This window comes from Rousettus aegyptiacus, unplaced genomic scaffold, assembly GCF_014176215.1.
Source record: "Rousettus aegyptiacus isolate mRouAeg1 unplaced genomic scaffold, mRouAeg1.p scaffold_m13_p_1, whole genome shotgun sequence".
NCBI classification, from domain to species: Eukaryota; Metazoa; Chordata; class Mammalia; order Chiroptera; family Pteropodidae; genus Rousettus; species Rousettus aegyptiacus.
Genome location: NW_023416284.1, coordinates 37,726,198 through 37,746,609, shown reverse-complemented (window position 1 = coordinate 37,746,609; position 20,412 = coordinate 37,726,198). Strand labels below are relative to the sequence as shown.

The 20,412-nt window shown below is 40.3% G+C and overlaps 1 protein-coding gene across 1 annotated transcript in view; it reads right to left on the bottom strand.

The window, feature by feature from the left end:
• C8A (complement C8 alpha chain) overlaps positions 1-20,412 on the bottom strand; it is a 48,777-nt gene that overhangs the window by 17,109 nt on the left and 11,256 nt on the right. Inside the window, exons 3-7 of the mRNA XM_016159930.2 lie at positions 16,652-16,796; positions 15,521-15,668; positions 12,780-12,969; positions 10,188-10,388; positions 8,335-8,575 (exon numbers count right to left, since the gene is read on the bottom strand). Of these exons, the coding sequence (XP_016015416.2) occupies positions 8,335-8,575; positions 10,188-10,388; positions 12,780-12,969; positions 15,521-15,668; positions 16,652-16,796 (925 nt within the window). The remainder of the gene's footprint in view (positions 1-8,334; positions 8,576-10,187; positions 10,389-12,779; positions 12,970-15,520; positions 15,669-16,651; positions 16,797-20,412) is intronic.

The following is a 20,412-nucleotide window of genomic DNA, read 5'->3' as shown; positions in this document are numbered from 1 at the left end:
TGTTAACACTTTGAGAGATAGTGATGAGAATTCAAAATGCCCTTGATAAATGGGAGGAGCAGTCCCTCCAAAACTGCATGAAGCTCTAGAGACAGAAATGGATGACCTTGGTCAAAAAAACGGGCAGGTCCAGGGGAGGCATGATTGCTGAGGCTACAAGTCTACAGCAGAAGCAATGGCCATGGCAGGCTGGACACAACGATAATGATCTCCCTTCCATTTGAACAATTTTTCCGAGCTAACCAATTACAGAGCCCTACGAGATAGGTCATCTTATTATCCCCACCCTATAAATTAAAAGATTGCTAACATTATAGCATTAACAACCAGAAAGCTGGGAATAATAAAACATATGGTAATAACAACACCAATATAGCACCGCAATAATAGTTAACACTTTTTAACTCTTACTATATGTCAGACACAGGGCCACATGCTCACATAGATTGATTCATTTCATATTCACATTTTCTCATTTAGAAGAACAGGAAACTGAGATATGGAGAGGTTAACTAATTGGCCTGAGGATCACATAGCTAAAATGGTGGAGATGAGATAAGAATACAGGCAATCTGATTTGAAACCTTTTCAACAATTGATATTCGTTGAGTACTTATTAGAGTCTGAGCACTGCACTAAATATTTTTTGTGGATAAGTTCACTTACTCCTCACAACCACGCTGCAAGAAAAATGTCATTTATATCTCCAGCTTCACAGGTGAGGAAATTGAGATTTAAAATGATTAAATAACTTGCCCATAGTCACACAGCTAGTAGGTGACAGAATCCATGCTTTTAACCACTATTGCTATACTAATATCTTGCATTAAAAGGAAAAATATCTATTTAAATACTTACCTTGCAAGATGAACTTGGAACTATTCTTAAACCCTTGTTATCATTCCTATTGGGTCTTAAAGAAGCTGAGGTTCAGAGGAATTAAGTACCCTGATCAAGGTCCCGCAGCTACTAAATGGTAGAACCAAGATTCTCACCCAGATGTATATGACTCCAAAGTCTGGATGCCTTGCTACCTACCATGTCACCTGACTATTTCTTCATTCCACAGATCTCAATCCAATGGCTTTATTACTTCTGACCCACCTAAAACTATAATCCATAATAGTAACTACTGTTTAGTGTTTTACTTAGCACAGTGTTTCTTTTTAAATATCATCTTAGTTAATTCTCATAATAGCCTTTTGAAGTAGTTTATGAACCACACATTAGTTATGAGAAAAATGGGACTTGGAGAAATGATGTATTAGATTTCAAATGGCAGAGCCTACATGAAAAGCAAAGCTATTTCAGTAAAAGGAGTTCTTTTCACTATCACACTCTCTGCTGGCTTTTATGGGGCCACCAAAATGCTACTGGTTTCCTTTATAAGCAAAGCATCAATAGAAGTCATTTTCTGTAAGATCTTTGCAGAGCCCTTTTAATATGGCCAAAAGCCAAAAAATCATGAACCTTTAGAGTCTTGAGACTATTAGTTTACTTTCTATTTCATGCATGGTTTCCATTACAGCATTCCTGATAGAGGCATCCTATCAGACTTACTTAGATTCTTTAACTGATAGGAAACTCTATTTTATGTTGCATTTTGAAAGACCAAGGGCACAGAAGCTGAAACAAATGTGTCAGGACTTATTTACATTAGCAAAATAAGGGGGTTTGGAACAGACCACTACCATCTTTATCCCAAATGTATTTATAGTCTATCTATCTAACCTCTGATACTTTTCTTATTGTGCATGTCTGCTTGGCTGGAAGGAACCTGCAGAGAGAATATGGGAAATGAGAGAAAAGAGACAGAGTAGGTACTGAGGAGGTGACTGATGAGATGTGTGAGGAGAGAGAGGAAAGAAGTCCAAATTATTTCCAAGGTGTGAGTCCTGACAAAGGCAGCTTGCATAAAAAATAGAAAAAGAAAAAGAAAAGAAAAAGAAAAAGAAAACCAGAAGCCTGGACTATAACTCAGACTATCTCATATATTTTTTACTTAGTAGCCATAGGACTTTTCAGCCTTGGCTCTTTCATATGTAGAAGTAAGAAAACCTATCCTCACACAAAATCATAAAAAGATTGAGAAGATATACAAGTTGCCAACTGATACATGAAAAGCTGCTCAACATCACTAATTGCCAGGAAAATGCAAATCAAAACCACAAAGAGATATCACCTCATACCTGACAGGATGTCTATTATGAAAAAGACAAGTGATTACAAATGCTGGTGAGGATGTGGAGAAAAGGAAACACTTGTGCACCATTGATGGGGATATAAATTGGTACAGCCACTATGGAAATCGGCATGGAGGCTTTTCAGAAATTTAGAGCTACTATATGATTCAGCAAATCCCACTTCTGGGTATATAGCCAAAGGAAATAAAATCATTCTCTCAAAAAGATATCTGCACTCCCATGGTTCTCACAGTATTATTAACAATAGATAAGTTGATGGATGAATGGATAAAGAAAATGTGGTATAGATGTGAAATGAAATACTATTCAGCCTTTTAAAATAAGGAAATCCTATCATCTGTGACAAACGGGGACGAACCTGGAGGGCATTATGCTAAGTGAAATAAGCCAGACAGAGAAAGACAAATACTGCATGGAATCTTAAAAAAAAAAAAAAGTCAAACTCAGAAACAAAGAATAGAAAAGTGGTTGCCAAAAGCCAGAGGGAAGGTGGGGGGAGAAATAGTGAGAGATTGGTAAAAGAGCCCAAACTTTCAGCTATGAGATAAATAAAGTCTGAGGCTCTAAGGTATGGCATGGTGACTATAGTTAATAACACTATATGGTATAATTGAAATTTGCTAAGAGAATACAACCTTAATATTCTCAAAAAAAAAAAAAAAGGTGAATACGTATGTGAAGTGATGGATATGTTAATTTACTCAATGGGGGGCATCCTTCCACAGTACGAATGTCTATCAAATCATCATGCTATTTACATTAAATATTTTCCATTTATATTTGTAAAAATAAATTTAAAAAAGATTAAGTGAGAAGGCTGATGTTGAAGACACATAGTAGGTAGAGAATTATTTTTCCACCTCTCTATGTAGAATAAACTGGGAGATTAGTGGTGTCTCTGACAGAAAAAAAAAATTCAGGAAGAAGAGTACAAAGTGGGTTGGTGTAAGAGGGACAGGATTTGACTCCCTGGAGGTGCCAGCTTTCTAGTGGAGATGCCCTCAGGTGTTTGGGAACATGGGCAGGGATTCAGCTGAGCATGTGGAGTCAGTCACTGAAGAAGGAAGTTAGAGAGTGGGAGAAGCAAGGACAGTGACATAGTAGGGAATGAGCACTAAGAATACCTCCTAGGGCTGTGCTTACATTTAAGGGTCAGGTGGAGGAAGAGAAAACAGTAAAAATGATGGAGAATTAGCAGTCTGAGAGGTCAGGCAAGTTCACATCAGCTCAAATGTTCATGATGTACCCGCTATGATCTCAGCACGTGCTAGGTACAAAAATACTCCAGGGAAAAGAGGTATAGAATGTACATGTAAAGTTTCACTGTCTAGAAGAAGAGATAAATTATATTTGTAATTATAATTAGCATAATATATGCATTTTAAAAATGTGTATTCTGTAGTCTTCTCTTGGCTCCAGAATCCCTGCCATACTTTCAAATGCCTGCAGGACATCTCTACCAGGAAGCTTGGCACCCCCCAAAAAAACTCACCATATTTTTTACTCCAATATGTGTGTGCATGCATGCACACATGTGTTCATGCGTGTTTGTGTGTGTATGTGTATGGTAGAAATATAATTCAGAGGAAGGAGTAATTTATACCTCATAATCCACACCCAAGTAATCTGTAAATTATCTACACTCTCTTTTCAAAATCTATCCCACATTTATTATATTCTTTTCTCTTCATTGCTTATTCCTTACCAAGACATCAGCAAGGGACTTCAAGTTCTTCTCCCTGAGTCTACTCTCACCCCCTCTATTCTGTGCTCTGTGTATTAGCAGCACGATCTACTCATACATACGAGGGACTAAGCTCTGCCTTGCTGATAACTGTAGTAGCTTCTATTTTAGAGCAGATATGGTCCGTGCTTCTTACCACGGCTGGCAAGATGCCCTGAGACCTGTCTATGCTTCCTCCAATGTCAACTCCTGGAATTCTCTCCTTATCCAAGTCTTCAGTCACCCATTCCTTCTTTCAGTTCTGGCTCTCCACTCTGCCCAGGACACCTTTCTTCTTGTCTTTGGAATTCTTTGTTTATCCTTTGGACCTCATCTAGTATGGATTTCACATCCTCAGAGACTTTCTCAGATCATCCTAAGCTATGTAGATGTCTCCTTCCCCCTATAGTAATTCTCCATTTCTATAACTTTCTCATTTCCTACATGGATCTCATCACAATTTGCAATAATATATTGATTCACTCAACAAAATTTGTTGAGGCCCTACTATGTTCCAGGTACTATTATAGGAGATGAATATATAGCACATGAGGCCTCTGCTCTCATGGAACATGCATTCTAGAAGGAAGAGACTGACAATAAAAAAAAATAAGTACATGAACATGGTAGCTACTGAATAAACAGTAATTTTATGATAATTAAAATAGGATACTATAGTAAAGAGGGTCTTGACTGGGAAGGAAAGTCCTTTCTGAAAAGTTGAGATGTAAGTTGAGATTTGAGTAATTAGAATACAATTATTCAAACATCAGAGGGAAAGGTAGCCCAGACCAAGAGGACAGCCAATACTCAGACTGTAAGCTAAAGTAAGCTTGGTATGTTAGAGTGTTAAAGGAAGAAGGATGATGACAATAAGGAAGGAAGGGAGGGAGGGAGAAGGAAGGGAGAGAAAAGGGAGAAGGAAGACAGGAAGGAAGCCATCATACTTTAGCAGTGTGCAAGTGAGAAATAATGGTGATTTAAACTAGCTAGATGGAAATAGAAATGGGAGAATAGATGCCACATATGCTTTACGAGTAAATTTGACAGATATCGCTAAAGAGGACCAGGAAGTAAAAGAGGAACCAAGACGACATCTAGATTTTGGCAATTAATTTAACCTTCTGTACTACATCATGAGCTTTGCAAGGACAGGGACCATATTGATGTTACTTACCTGATTCATGATACGGATTCAATAAACATGATTGAGTGAATGAATGTATGAAGAAACAAAATTATGGGAGAAGGGGTGGCGGGATGTCAGAGCAGGTTTCACAGAAGTAGAGATGCCCATACAAGGTTCAGAAGGATGAGTTAAATCTGTCAAGTTGGCAATACAGGGAAGAGCACTGGTTGATGGCAGCATAGCATATGCAAAAGGACACAGGAAACACACATGGACAGAGTAGTGTCACTGGAGTACTTGACCTGCCCAAAGTAAATCAGCTCTGTGACTGGGCCAGACTGGTGAATAGACTATTCTCTTGGTCATACCTTGGTACAAAGACAAGTAGTAAGATCTCCAAAGAAGGGATAAAGGAGAACAGAAATCCACACCCAGAAATTTAAGGCCAAAGCCATCCTGACTCATGCAGAAGGTAGAAAGCTGTCAGGTGCAGCCCTGGAGGAAGGCCTGGGATCCCACCGAAGTCTAATGTCTCCTCCCCAACATTCGAGACTTCACTTGTCTTTGATGCATGATTTTATGCCATCTTTGTCGAAGAAGCATTTCATCTAAAGAACACATGAGAGCAAACAGCCTTGTTCATCCTCTGGGAATTAGAGAGGATCTGAGGCAAACCCAAGGACAAAAGATTCCCCTGAGCAAACCAGCCAGTATGTTCACTTAAAGGCTTCCATACCAAGCCCAGTTCTTTTAGGATGTGAGTGTATATACCACACGGAGTGTTTCTTAGAAATAAGCACTTAATAGAATATAAATATTATTAAAGTCGCACAGATTAAAGATAGACAGAGAGAAAAAGATAGTGACAAAGAGGAAAGACAGAGAAATGGGTTGAGAGAAAGAGCAAGGCATCTAGAAAGAAAGGGAGTAAGAGGGAGGGGATGAGAAACAAAGAGAAAACTAGACAAACATTAAACATGAAAAGAGGGTGTGCATGATTCTATCTGTCAAAGGGAAAGACAGTAGATGTTTTTGTTCTTTGTAGGTTAATATGTAAATGACATTCTGATTTATTAGCGGTCTCCAGCAGATGAGGTGATGATTAGCAAATTTCCATATTTATAGAAAAGCAACACTAACTTTCCAGATTTATAGAAAATCAGCTCTTCACAAATAGCAAATTGTGCTATTATCGACATATGGTTTTCTATAAACAGAGCTGAGGTAATTATCCCTGGGACAATTTGTTGGTAGGCTCCTTCTGAATATTAACCACATTGGAAGCCCATTTCTGCCTTACATATTTTAAAGAGGAGGGGCCATGAGATACCTCGGGCAATTCATTAGTAATTCAACACCAAAGACAAGAGCACAAATGAAAGGCTCTACCATGACCACATGATGGAAAGACCATGCATGGGTCCAGGGCTCTGATTCCAGCTTCCTGTAGCCGTGGGGAAGTAATTAACCTCCCTGAGCAGCCTCAGCATTTCTGGGGCTAAAACTGGGATAACGTCAACCTCCAAATGTTGCCGAGAAGATTAAATGAGAATATACACAAAAGTACCTGGAACCTAGTGGGTACTCAACAAACATTAGCTCTATTTCCTTTCTCACATTTTTGAATGATTCTAAAAAGATCACTTGAATCAATTTTTTCAAACTCTTTTATTTATATTGATTCATATTAAACTCTTTATTTTGTAGCATGACCTGTACATGTATACATGTCTATATATAACTGAAAAAAATTCTTGAGGCAATAACTTACTTTCACTGCCTGCAATCCACTATGATATTTTCTATTCTATCCTGTATCGTTGTTGTCCAAAATGTTGTTTGTGATCCGTACATTGATTTCAAGACCTACTCCTGGGCTATACCCTGCAGTTTGAAGAGTATTATGCTACAAGAGGGTAGAAACCGTATTTAGATTTGCACACCATTATATGTCTCGCACAAATGCATAATAGGTACTCAAAAGATGTGCGAAGTATGAAAGAATGAATACATGGCTATATGGCTGAACCAATGAACAGACCTAGCCAGCAATCTAAACGAATGCCCTTTTCCAAACTCCATGTCTTGTTTTGCACACTCAGTACATACTAAGTCCTGTATTGAATGCTAACAAGACCGGAAAGCATCAGACACAATACTTGATTTTAAAGATCTTATAATCTAGATGAAGAGGAAAATATTAACATTTGGAAAATATTTTTTAAAGACTAAACAGTGTGGAACATAAGAATTTGTTGAAGATAAGAAGTGGCCAGCCTAGACTAGTGCGGTCAGGGAAAATTCTTAATCCTGAGAATTTGACCTTGGCTTTGAAATATGGATAGATTTCTCACCTATCTACTCATTAATTGACTAGGTCAGGGGTTCTCAAACTGTAGTAAGCATCAGAATCACCTGGAGGGCTTGTCATGACACAGACTACTGGATCCACTCCCAGAGTTTCTGATTTAGTAGATTTGGGATGGAAGCCTGAGAATTTGCATTTCTAATCAATTCCCAGGTGATGCTGATACAGCCAGTTGGAGTCCACACTTTGAGAACCATTGTTCTAGCAGTTTGGAGTAAGAACATGAAGGTTGTTGATGTCATGCTATGGAGGCTTTAGATTTTATTCTCAGCCATTCAGGACACTAGGGAAGAAAAGTGATCTCCTCAGACCTGTGACATAGATCCTTCTGGTGGCAATCGTTGGGAACGGATTGGAAGGGGTGAGTGAGCCTTCCCCCAGAGACCATTTGGAGCCAATGCAGTAATAAGTGAAAGATGATAACCCAGCCTAGAACTGGACTGGATGTGAAGAAGAGGTATGGAAGAGAGCTGTTCAGGGGAGAGATCCAAGGGTCTTAGAGATCTATAAGGGTGAAGGAGAAGGAGGAATCTGGGATGGCTCCAGTTTGGGGGCATCACTGACTGATTGGTCTGGCAGTTCCGTTAACCAAGAATTTACATTTAAAATGTAAATTTTAAATAACAAAATCCCAGATTCTCTATTATTAAGGAGGTAACCATGGTGAAATAGAAAACACATAGTTTTAGGGAGCCAGACAAGTACAAGTTAAAATCCTATTTGTCGTGCTTATTAGCAAGTCATTTCACCCTCTGGACATCAATTCTCTGAAAATGATACTAATGATACCTTATAGGGTTGTCATGAGGACTAAATGAGATTGTGCATGGCTCATAGTCCATGCTCAGAAAACTGCAAACCACGTTCCACTGTAGGCACTGACCACTGTGGGCATAAAACTCCTACTTACCCAATGATTTCATTTTGTTCTTGTCAAGCACCAGGATAAACTCATAAGTGCCACCCATTGATCCAGACGTTATATAATGGGTTCCATAGTCATTGATGAACTTAGCATACATGCCGTAATTGTACTGCTCCGGAAGCTCCATTAATGACTGCAGCATTCCTTCATCTAGCATAATATTGTTCCTCCTCATCTTAAAATGAGCAGTCTGCACCTTTGTGAAAATTCTCATGAATTTGTATTTCTGCCAACAACAACCGCCATGGAATGAGGGAAAAGAGAAAAGAAACCATATATTTTACCATATGAGATAATGTAAAAGGTCAGCATTTAGTAGCTTTGGGAAATATATACATTTACATATAAATATATGAGCATAAATACATATAATGAAGTATTAGTATATTTTACAAGCACACATCAGACACCAGTGTGTTCCTAGCTTCTTCTCACATAACTTCGTCTCTGTTCCCACGGCCCTGCCCAAGACAAGTTCTCATTAGCGCTCGCCTGAAGTTACTACGCTGTGCTTCTCTGTGCCTCTCTGTGCTCCTCACCTCTATTCTGCCCCTGCTCCATTGCCACCTCCACATGTCTCCCTGCTGTAATCGAAGCATTGCATTATGTAACCTCCTACACAAGTATTAGGTACCCATGAAAAATTATACATAGAAGCATTTTGATGGCATGGCAAAATGCAATATTATTTAATTTATTGAATGAATACCTAAAAATTCCTTCACTTACATGTACTATGCTGTGGACATAGTCTTGAATGAGATAGGCCCCCACACTCATGAAGCTTATATTATAGTGGTAATCCTATACTGTTAGGTAATAAAGAAAAGCATCATCCTGATATAATAATAGTAATAATAATAATGAAGAGGAGGAGGAGGAGACGACGACAGAATGAAGATAATGTTGAATTGGTTTAAGAGGAAGAGGGTCATGTATGGGTATTACTTCCAAGTAATGTACATCTTGATCCAAAGTGACAGAGAAAGTTTGAAGAGGTCGCATGCTTTTAGAAAAGTTCACACTGATATGTGATAGTCAGATAATAGAACAATACTTTCCCTTCAGCTAATTTATGGCAAAGCTCCAGAATATAATGTTGTTAAGGATTTTTGGTAAATTTCTAATCAATTCAGTAAATATTTCTCTGGTTTCTGACTCCCCCTCCATCCTCATCACCCCCTGTTTGCCCTCCCTACCCTGTGCTTCAGCCAGGTTAAATACTCTCAATTCCAAACATGTGAGGCATTCTCTCACCTCCAGGCCTTTTCACATGCTGCTTCCCAGGCCTAGAACACCCTTCCGTTAACTCCTGCCTCCCTTCATCTGGAGAACTTGTGCTAGTCATTAGAGTTCACTTTAGGTAGATATTCTTTCCTCAGAAAAGCATTGCCTGACCCCTCGGGATAACAGACAGTTAGTAGTGAATGTTCAATGAATAAATGAAAGATTAGTTCAGCATGCCAGCCTTCTGATCTATTTAGAAAAGTAAAGCTTGCATTGGAATTCTTCCAAGTCTAGTTTAGTAAAGCTGGCTGTTCCTCTTTAAGACATAACTATTCTAAGTATTTCCCTACATGCCCCAGGTAACCAAGGAAAAGGATGGGGTAAAGTGATAAGGGTTCTAGTCTCATTGTTCAATTTTATTCCCTTTGTGATGAGTCTTTGTGCAAAGGCATAATAAGAAAAAACAAACATGATTACCACTGATCAGACATTTCCAATTATACAAGCAAATGAAGGTTCAATTACTACTGTACTTTTGAACGCAATTAAGGTAATACATGTTCAGTATAGGTTATGGAATACTGTGCGACACAGGCATTATGTTTAAATACCTTATTTTGATACTTGCTTAACACTTTTAAGAGCGAAACGTGACGTGATCCGGATCCACCCACATTCACCGTTATAGGGCTGCCTGTAAAACCTACACCAAGAGCGCCCCCACCTCCCACATACGTGGCGTCTTTTATTTTAGAATAAAGTTCATTTGCATCATCATACATCTCTGAGGAGAAACTGGTGTCTGCTCGGGCCTGAAAAGACACAAACGGATGTTAGCTTTGTGCATATATCTCAATTCATACTTAATATTTAAGTCTTTGTCTTGTAAAAAACCTCAAGTTTAAGATTATAGTAAGTCTCCTTAAAGGTTAATCCAGGCATCAGATTGATACTCACTAAGACACAGAAAATACAGCAGTTTAGTTAGTGCTTAGCGCTACTGCTAAAATAAAATATTAAATGTGCGCGCGCACACACACACACACACACTGATGATTCTGATGAAATGCTATATTGTTCTGCACATAGATTTCTTTCCAGTTGGATTATCCTTCCTGTAGGGGAGGTCACTTGGTTCCACAATGGAGAGATACAGAAAACCACGTCTGGATGTAGACCAGGGTGGAAAGGGGCAAAGGAAGCTGTGCGGATAATGACAGCTTTAGGCAAAGGTATGCTTTCGTGCTGCCCACGAATGTTTGGTTATTTTATTCCAGGCACGCGATAGGGTTGCATTTCTCTGCCAACTTAAACTGAGCCATTTTCTGCTTTCTTTTTTATTTTTTTAGGCCCGACCCTGCTTAGCTTCCGAGATCAGACTGGATCGGGCTTGTTCAGGGTGGCATGGCCGTAGACTCAGCCATTTTCTTGTGTCTAGCTTGAGCCAAGGAAGTAAGGGTTAAGAGCCCTTATGTGGTTCATTCTACAATCACAAGATCATATGTTGAGATAGAGCTTCCTTTAGATTGGGTCCTGAGTGTCTGTTGATGGGAGATTTGTTTCCACCTTAGATTGGGCAAGTAGCATAAGTGGGGCAACCTTGCCTCAAGGCACTGAGATTTCAGAATACTTTGTGCCATAACACAGCCTAGTCTGTCTTGCCTGACACATAGGCCCTTGGCCATTCTTAAGGTTAGGACAATGTCATTGTCCCTGTCTTCCAGCTTGGCAGAGGTGGAAGTGAGGTGGGGGAAGCCAGCTTCTTAAAAAGAAACTCCATAAGCCTAACTTTATCTTCCGTCAATATTTTTCACTTAGCAATTTGGAGGAGGGGGAATGCGACTAGATTATTGTTTAGTGTCCTGGGATTCTACCGTCTCTCTGTATAGTTAGACTGTGTATAGGTATAATGTGTATGATCTATCTACCCTTCTTATTGACAAAGAACTGGACTTAGTTCAGGTAGATCTGGGGGTGAATCTGTCTCTGCGACCTACTGCAGTACAACTTTGGGCCTGACACTTTATCCCTCTAAGTCTCTGGAATTTTTTAACACCTAAAATGAGACAATGATAACATCTAGTCCATTGTGTTGTTATGAGGGTTAAATGGGGGAGCCTTTGTGTGGAAGTAGATCTGATACACAGTAAGCATCCAGCGAAGTTTGGATGAGGGCGAGGGTTGAAAAAATGAATGGTGAGAAGCAGGCTCCGGAGCTGATCACGAGCTATGTACTGCTCTGAGTGACCAAGAGACAGTCAAATTTTAGAGATGGAAAGAACCTTAGAGATCATCAGCAGTCTGCACTTCTGAACAGCAGAAGCCTTTCTTCAAACAAAATCATATGCAGAAAACCAAGACATAAAAATGATCAACGGGGAGCCTGTTCTTGGCAAAGCAGGGGCATAGGTCTCAGAACCCTGCCAGCTGCCTCCTGTCTTGCCAACACTTTACAGCTTAGAAAACTGAGCCCTGGGGAAGGGCAGTGAGCTGCACAAGGTCTTGTATACAGTTGTCTCGTCCCTCTCTTGGGGATGGTTCCAGGATCCCCCACAGATACCAAAATCCACAAATGCTCAAATCCTTTACATAATGGTGTAGTATTTGCATATAACCTATGCACATCCTCCCATATACTAAACCATCGCTAAATTATTTATAATATCTAATACAATGTAAATTGTATGTAAGTAGTTATTATACTGTATTGTTCAGGGAATAGTGACAAGAATAAAAGAAGCTGTACATTTTGGGTACAGATGCAGCCATCATAGGCCTAACCACATAGTACATGTCAGCAACAATATAACATTTATTTTAAAAATATGTTCAGTCCACATTTTGTTGAATCCATGGATGTGGAACCTGCAGATACAGAGGGCTGTGTGTTCTTATCATCTAAAAGGTCTGCAACTTGGAAACAGGTCTTTGGGCCCCAAATCTATTTTACTGATTTTGGAATGGAGCCTAGTTTTAGCAGGTGGGTGGTCACAATGACCTTGTGCCTCTCCCTAGCTCTGCCCTTGCCTCTCAGTGCCCTTCAGCACTGAATATGTGTAGGGCAGGTGTAACAAGACCTTCAGCCACCAGCACGCTCTACAGGAAATACGGTCTTCTGCAATAAGGCATCTATCTCCACCAACGGGCCTCTCGCTCCTGCCCCCACCCTACTGGGGTCTTTGTGCGCCTCTGCCCAGACTTACTTCAAAGTGGTACGTTAGGATGTTGTAGGGTTTCCGGAAGTACTTTTCATCATCTCCATAGTAGAGATGCTCACAGGCAGCATCATATCGGAGTTCCCTCCATTCTCCATTGTATACCGTGTCACACTGGCCTCCATAATACCTGGCATCATACACACTCTGAGTTTCTTTCTGGGTCAGGATATTATACCTACATTGAAAAAACAGGCAGCTTGTGGGAGAGAGCACTGGAAAGGCAAAGATAACAAAATATTCCCGGGAAGAAGTAGCTGGTAGTCTGAGCAGTGGTTTCTCAAACTGTGTTCTGTGGAGCCCTAGGGTTCCTCAAAGCACCTCAAAGGCCACTTTGGGTAACAATGGGAGACTGAGTGGGCTGGGCCCAGGCCTTTACGTTCACTCCAAGCATAGCAGTCAGATAGCTCCATTCAGCATGAAAAACAATGCTCCCAGATTGGAGGAACCCCTAAATATTTATTGAATAAGTTAGAGAAGAATATGCAGAATTACCAGGAGGCCAAGCACAGAAACCAGACAGTCTGAACCTGTTTCCCATCCTTGCTACATGTAGCTCTATGACCTTGGGTAAATCATTTAAACTCTCTGTGCCTCAGTTTAGTCATTTGTAAAAAGCATTTAATACTACTGCCCTACAGAGTTAAAGATGAGCTAAAACATGTAAAAGAATCATAATAGCACTTAGCATGTATTAAGTACTAAATAAACGTTGTTGCTATTAGTATTATTTCAGAAAAGGGCTCTGCTGCTAAAAAAGAAATTAGGTTTGAAATAGTCGACGTAAGTCATATTGCCAAGCTAAGACTCTAATCCTTAGAAAAATCCTTTTTTTTCAAGGCAGCATGGAATGTCAGTGCACAATTTGAAAGTCAGAAAGCTCCTGTTTAATTTCCATCTCTATTATTTAGTAGCTGTGTGACTTTGGACACATTATAGATGCCTTCTGAAGTTTATTTTCCTCATTTGAAGAATAGATATAATGAAACAACATCTCATGGCTTTTATGAAATCTAAATGAGAGTATTAAAGAAAAACAAGTAATATTGATAGGACGTATTAGGCACTAAACAATTATAGTTTCTTTCCCCTAGCCTAATACCCTTCCAGAAATATTTTCCCATAATTCCCTCTCTTGGAGACTTCAAATCTTTCTGCCCAAGTATTAGATTTTAGGCCATGGATGGTTTAACCATATTTAGGTAAAAGTAATATGAAACAGGTAAAATACAGCTTTAATTTTCTAAAAACAGAAAGTTACAACAAAAACCATTTAGAATTGACTTAGAGTTCTAAGATCTGACAGTGAAAGCCTCTTTTGTTATAGATAATAAAATGACTGTCTATCTCTCAAACTCCAATTGGGCCTTTAAGGCCATCTCCAATGTTGCCACAAAATGGTGACTCAGATTAGACATTTATTTTCTCACAGTTCTAGAGTTTAGAAGTCCAAGATCAAGGGTTGGTTTCTGGTGAGACCTCTTCCTGGGTTACAGACGGCCACCTTCTCACTGTGTCCTCACTTGGCCTCTTCTCCACATATGGTGAGAGAGATCTCTGATGTTACTTCCTCTTCTTATAATACCTGTCCTATTAGATCAAGGCTCCATCCTGTGACTTAATTTAACCTTAATTGCCTCCCTAAAGGCCATATCTTCAAATACAGTCACACTGAGGTCAAGGCTTCAAAATACACATTTTAGCAGGACAAAATTCAGTTCATTACAATAGGTAAGAAGTTAGATGGGCTAGAACATGGGGAAGGGGCATTTCAGAAAGAAGGAATGAAATTTATTAAGTCTCAGAACAAAAGAGTGTGATGGTGTTCAAGGAACTGGACCTGAGCATAATATATATGTTGAAGAAACTTAGAAACAAGGTTGATCGAATTTCAACAGACAAAGAGACTGTGGCCTGGGAAATGTGAGTAAGCAGTGGTAAAGTGGAGAGTTGAGCCCCCTTTCATGTCACCCCAAGTCCATTTTCTTTTCACTGTATCCCACTGTTAGCCCTGGTTATACCAGCAACTGCAGTCCAAAGCAGAATGTGACAAGGGCTACTGGAAAATGCACGTAGGTCGGAGAAGAGTTATCTTCCTGGGACATCAGGGAAGCCTTCATGGAAGATGTGGCTTCTTAAATGGGCCTCGGAAATGGAATTGAGGTGAGAGGAGTGAGCAGTAGAATGGTAAGGGATAAAAGGAGAGGGAGGCTCTCAGGCAGAGACACGGAGGAGAAAACGTAACTTATGTCACATAACCAGGACTGAGTAAGCCCCTGTTATGAATGTTTGTGTTCCCTCAAATTTCATATGTTAAAATCCTAACCCCTAATGTGATGGTATGAGGAGGCAGGCCTTTGGGAGGTCCTTAGATCATGAAGGTGGAGCTCTTGCGAAGAGTACTAGTGCTCTTCTGCTTTGTGAGGATACAACGAGACCTGAAAGAGAGGCCCCTCGCCCGATCATGCTGACACTCTGATCTTGGACTTACATCACCTAAAATGGTGAGATATACATTTCTGTTGTTTATAAGCCACCCAGTGTGCGATATTTTATTATAGCAGTCTAATCCAACTAAGACACCACCTTAGATGACAGTGACAGCTGCCTCATAGAAAGCACTCCAGAAGAATCCTCCAAAAAGACCCTATTCTGTGCCCAAAACCAATATTCATAATTAAAGAGAAATCATTCCCTGGCCCCCAGATAGCCAGAAGGCAGTGACTCACCCAGAGGCTGCCCTCTCTGATCCTGGAATCGGGTCATACTGGCTGCAGTCATTTTCAATGACCCTGACATCGTCACAGTTGTCCTCATCAGAGCCATCAAGGCAGTCATTGTCTCCATTACACACGAGGTGGCGTTTCAGGCAGCGACCTGAGAGACGGGAGGCCGTGGATGCTTCTAGACCCTCCCAGACCCCTCCCTCTCCCTTATGATCATTCATAGCCATTCATGTCTGTCTGACCTCTGAAATAGCCCCTCAGTCCTCTCTGTCCTTTTTCATCCTCTTTTCATCCTCACTACCTCTGCCCTCCTTCCAGCCTCACTGTCACCCATCTACAGCCCCCCATCTCAGGCCCTGCCAAAGGCTCCCCTCTAAAACCTAGCCTCCACATTTCAGCACCAGTGACCTTTCTAAAATGCCAGTCTGGCCCTGTCATCTCCCTGCTCTGTATCCTCCAGTGGCTCCCCATGCCTCTTCCAAACGCTGCAGTCTGGTCCCCAGTTACCTACATGGCCCATCTCCTGCTTCTACTCCCAAGGACCTAACCTGCAATTATTCCAGACTGATTACAAGTCCCTAAATTTCCTTGCTTTTGCACATTCTGTTTCATCGAAACTCAGCTCAGCTCAAGTATCGTTTTGAAGCCTGCTCTGACTCTCCAAAGCAGATTCAGGCACCTCTGCTAGAGAGTCCCATTGGATCGTGTACTCATGCCCATTACACTGACTATCACATGACATTGTCATATACTCCTCGTAGGCCTCTTTCCCAAAGAGACTAGGAGTACCTTGAGGTCAGGCACTTTATTTTTTCATCTCTATATCACCAGAAGGTAAGTATACTTAGCCTGGCACGTAATACATGCCCAGTTAATATTTATTCAATAAAAAGATGAATGTGTGAATTATGTCTTTTCCAAACAAATCAACAGATTTTTCTACAAACTTGCATCAAAATTACTTGAACTGTTGGCTTGACTTAAAATACAGATTCCTGGGCCCCATCCTAATCCTGCAGAATGACAACTTCTAGGGGAAAAGCTCAGGAGCCTGCCTTTTAACAAGCTCCCTGGGGGATGTTTGGCACGTTAGTTTGACACGCACAGCTGTTATCCTGCCGGAATGCTACTCACCTGTCTCCTTACACTGGAAATCCTGTCCACACTGTGCTTGCCTTAGACAAGTTGAGGGACTGCGACAGCTGACTTCTTCCCAGATGTCACCTCTGCAGATGGTTCCCCCAAACTTGTTTGGCTGCAGGAGGCTCCGGTGTCGGTACTAAATCAGATTTTGAACCAGACATATTTATTGTGTATCAATCAACCAAGATTTGTGCAGGCAGGTCTCAGCTCGACATAAGGAACAACTGTCTGATGATTGAGAGGTGCCTCAAAGGCTGTCTTTTGAAGGGATGAGTGTTCATTAAAAAGTGATGTTCAACCAGAGGTGGGACAATCACCAGCTGTAATATTGAATAAGGCCTCCAAGCAAAAGTGAAAGGCTTAAAAACGATACGTCTATGGTCTTCCTACTTTCTAGGAAGAACTCGCTCCTCTCTTCTTCAACCAGTTAGTTCCTTTCATCTTTCGAGATTCGTGGCTTACTTCTTCTGCAAGCCTTTCCTAGCTAACACATTCTACAGTTCCCTACATGTCCCTCTTTTCTTAGAACTTGTCATGTAAGGTCATGATTGATTGTCTGCTCATTTGTATACCTTTCTCACTAGTTTAAGAACAATTTGCACATGGGGGCAGAGGTGGAGAAGGAAGGACCATGTCTTATTTGGGTTCATACGCCTGACACTTAATCTACAGTCAGGTACACAGGAGGCACTTTTAGAAAATGTTGCTTTTCCTTTGCAGTATTTCTTCTGGGCATGGCATCCCCTCTTTCTGTGAGACATACTTCATGTGGTTCATTGGGGATGAGCTCACTCACTCAGACACAGGGATGCAGGGGTGTGAACCAGCCTGGGCAACCAGAGCACCACATTTGCCAAGTTGCAATTATTGGTGCAAGGACTGGTTCATGGCTTAACTTTAGGCCAGAGTCCTCTTTAAGGGTTTTCCTACAGAACTATTTGAAAAGACAGTTTCTTTTCACTGAAGTTGCTAGAAACTGTGGGCATGAAGTACATCTTGTCTACTACATAGAAAGCTCATCCAGGAGAGAGAAAGAAAGAGAGTTCTGAAGGCATCATCTGAGGCCCTGGGTCCAGCTTGACTGTAGACAAATAAATATTTTTTAAGGAATAATGGAAAGAGTAGAAATGCATACCAATCTTGGGTCTCTATGGTCTTATGATATTGTGGAAGAAGAAGCTAAACACTAGGATTTTCAGAGATAGTTAGTTCCCATCCCTGCATCTAAGAATTTTAGAGTCTAGATAGGGGGTAAAATATATAATAATACAAAACACGCTATATGGAGATCTCCATACAAAATGTCCAGTAAAGCAATGTGTATCCCATATTTTCTGCTGCCTCTTACCTTGGCTCTGCCTTCAGGCCCCTCCTTCAAGAGCATTAGTAAGTAGGAAGACAATTATTTGAGTGGCAAGAGATAGAAGTTTCTGACCTGACTCTATTTTCTTACATGCTGTGTTAACTTTTAGTGCTTAGTCATCTGTGCCTCAGTTTCCAACTCTGTAAAATGAGTTGATTGACCTAGTTTGACCTCACTAGATACAGTTACTAAATATTCTTTCATAATTGTCCTACATTTGAAAGAGCACGGGCATGGGAATTAGATCAACTTGGGTTCAGATCTCAGATTCACCAACTGACCATGGGCAAGTCACTTACCTTTCCCAATCTTCTGTTTTCTAACATGTAAAATGGATGTAACGACACTTTACCACGAAAGGGTTTTATGAGAACTAAGTGAGAGAACGAATGAGGAAGCACCTAGCCCTGGGTCTGGCATATCATTGGTACCCAGTAAACAGGAGTGGTTTCCACATCATCATCATTATCATTCCTTTCCGGATGATTCAGTGGGTGAGTGGGGAGCAGTGCAGCTTCTCCCTCTCTTTCCTCTAGCCCATTTCTGCCTACTTAACTACTCATTAGCAAATGGAGGTGGCGAAAAGAGGTAAAGATCAAACCTATCCTCTTGCCTTCCTGCCTTTCAGTTAAAAACAACAGTAAGAAATTAGTTAATTCTGTGAGAAGAGATTATAATCAATGATCGATCTGGGAATATGAGATGAGGATATTTTAATTTTGCACCTACATCTTGCCTCCAAATGCAGTAAATAAAGGAGTGCTCAGCATATCAAAGTAGAACCAATCCTCTCTCTCACTTCTTTAAAAAGTTCATCATAGTTTAGAGACCTGCATTTACCAACCTGATAATAACAGTGATGGTAGCTACCATGTACTGAGTGCTAACTATTGTTCAAACACTTTTAATTTTCTTATCTCATTTAATCCTTACAAGTTTAGGTTACATACTATTACGAATCCCATTTTAAACTTGGCTGGAGTTCCAATTCTGCCACTTAGAGTGTATGTGTCACTGGGTAAATTACCTAATGTTACTGACCCTCGGTTTTCTCATCTATTAAATGAGAACTATCTTAGAGTACTGTGAAGATTAGTAATAATACACATCAAGAAATTTGCATTTTTGCCTGGCTGCTGGCATGTACTCAATAATCATGGTTGTCAACATCGGTATTCTTGCAGCCAGCCCTTGGGTTACTCCAGGATTTATAACTGAGTGGGAATGAGATTAGATGACCTCTAACATTATCATTACTCTCCAGGTGGTTCAGGGAGAGGCCATAAAGTGATGAGGCACACGGACTTTTTGGAATCACACTGACCAAGTTTTAAATCCAGGCTCTGGCCCTTTCTTAATAAGTGATCCAAGAGAAAGGGGGTGATGATATCTATCGCAGTTGGCTGTGAACGTCAAATAAGACAATTTATTTAAACCATTAACACAGTGCCTGGTATGTAAAAATAATTTAATAAATGGTAACTGTCAATGCCATTATCATCCTTCGCGTGGTTCGTATACTTGGAATGATGGTGCAAACATGAGGTGTGTTCCCACCAGCTCCCTATTTTCTAGGTTGTTATCAAATAATAAAGACATTGAGTTGCAGAAAGGTTAGTGTAGACATTCCCTGAGGGACTTCTTCATGCTATCGCCTGTGGTTGGTATCATTAAGACATAATTTTCTTTTTTAGCTAGTAGATAGTGTTTCTTTCCAGAAATGCACATCTTTGTTAGTGTGATTTTGAAAGAAAGAAACATATTAATAAAAAGAAACTAGAGTGTCTTTCACATAAATAACAGTATTTAATTATTTTAAGGATTACTTTAAAGAGACGTACATCTTTTTCAGTCATTAAGGAAGTTACTTAATTCTGATTTAAACTGGAAGGCATTGACCTGTGCTATCTGCTACCTAAACTGCAGCACACACAAAGACACACACACACACACACACACACGCACACACACACACAATGTAGTTGGGGATATATAATAGGCTGAATAATAGCCATGCAAAGAAATCAAGTCCTAATCCTTAAAAGCTGTAAATGTTACTTTGGAAAAAGGGTCTTTGCAAACGTCATTAAGGTTTTTGAGATGAGGAGATTACTCTGGATTAGCAGGGTATGACCTAAATATCATTACAGTGTCTTTAAAAGAGGAAGGAAGGGAAATCTTATACAGACACACAAAAGAAACACATGGAGGAGGAAGAGGCAATGTGGGCACAGATGCGGAGACTGGAGTGATGCAGCTACACGTCAAGGATTGTCGACAGCCACCAGAAGCTGGAAGGGGCAGAGAACAGATTCTTCCCTAAAGCCTCTGGAGGGAATGTGGCCCTACTGACACCCTAATTTCAGACATCTGGCCTCCAGAACTGTGG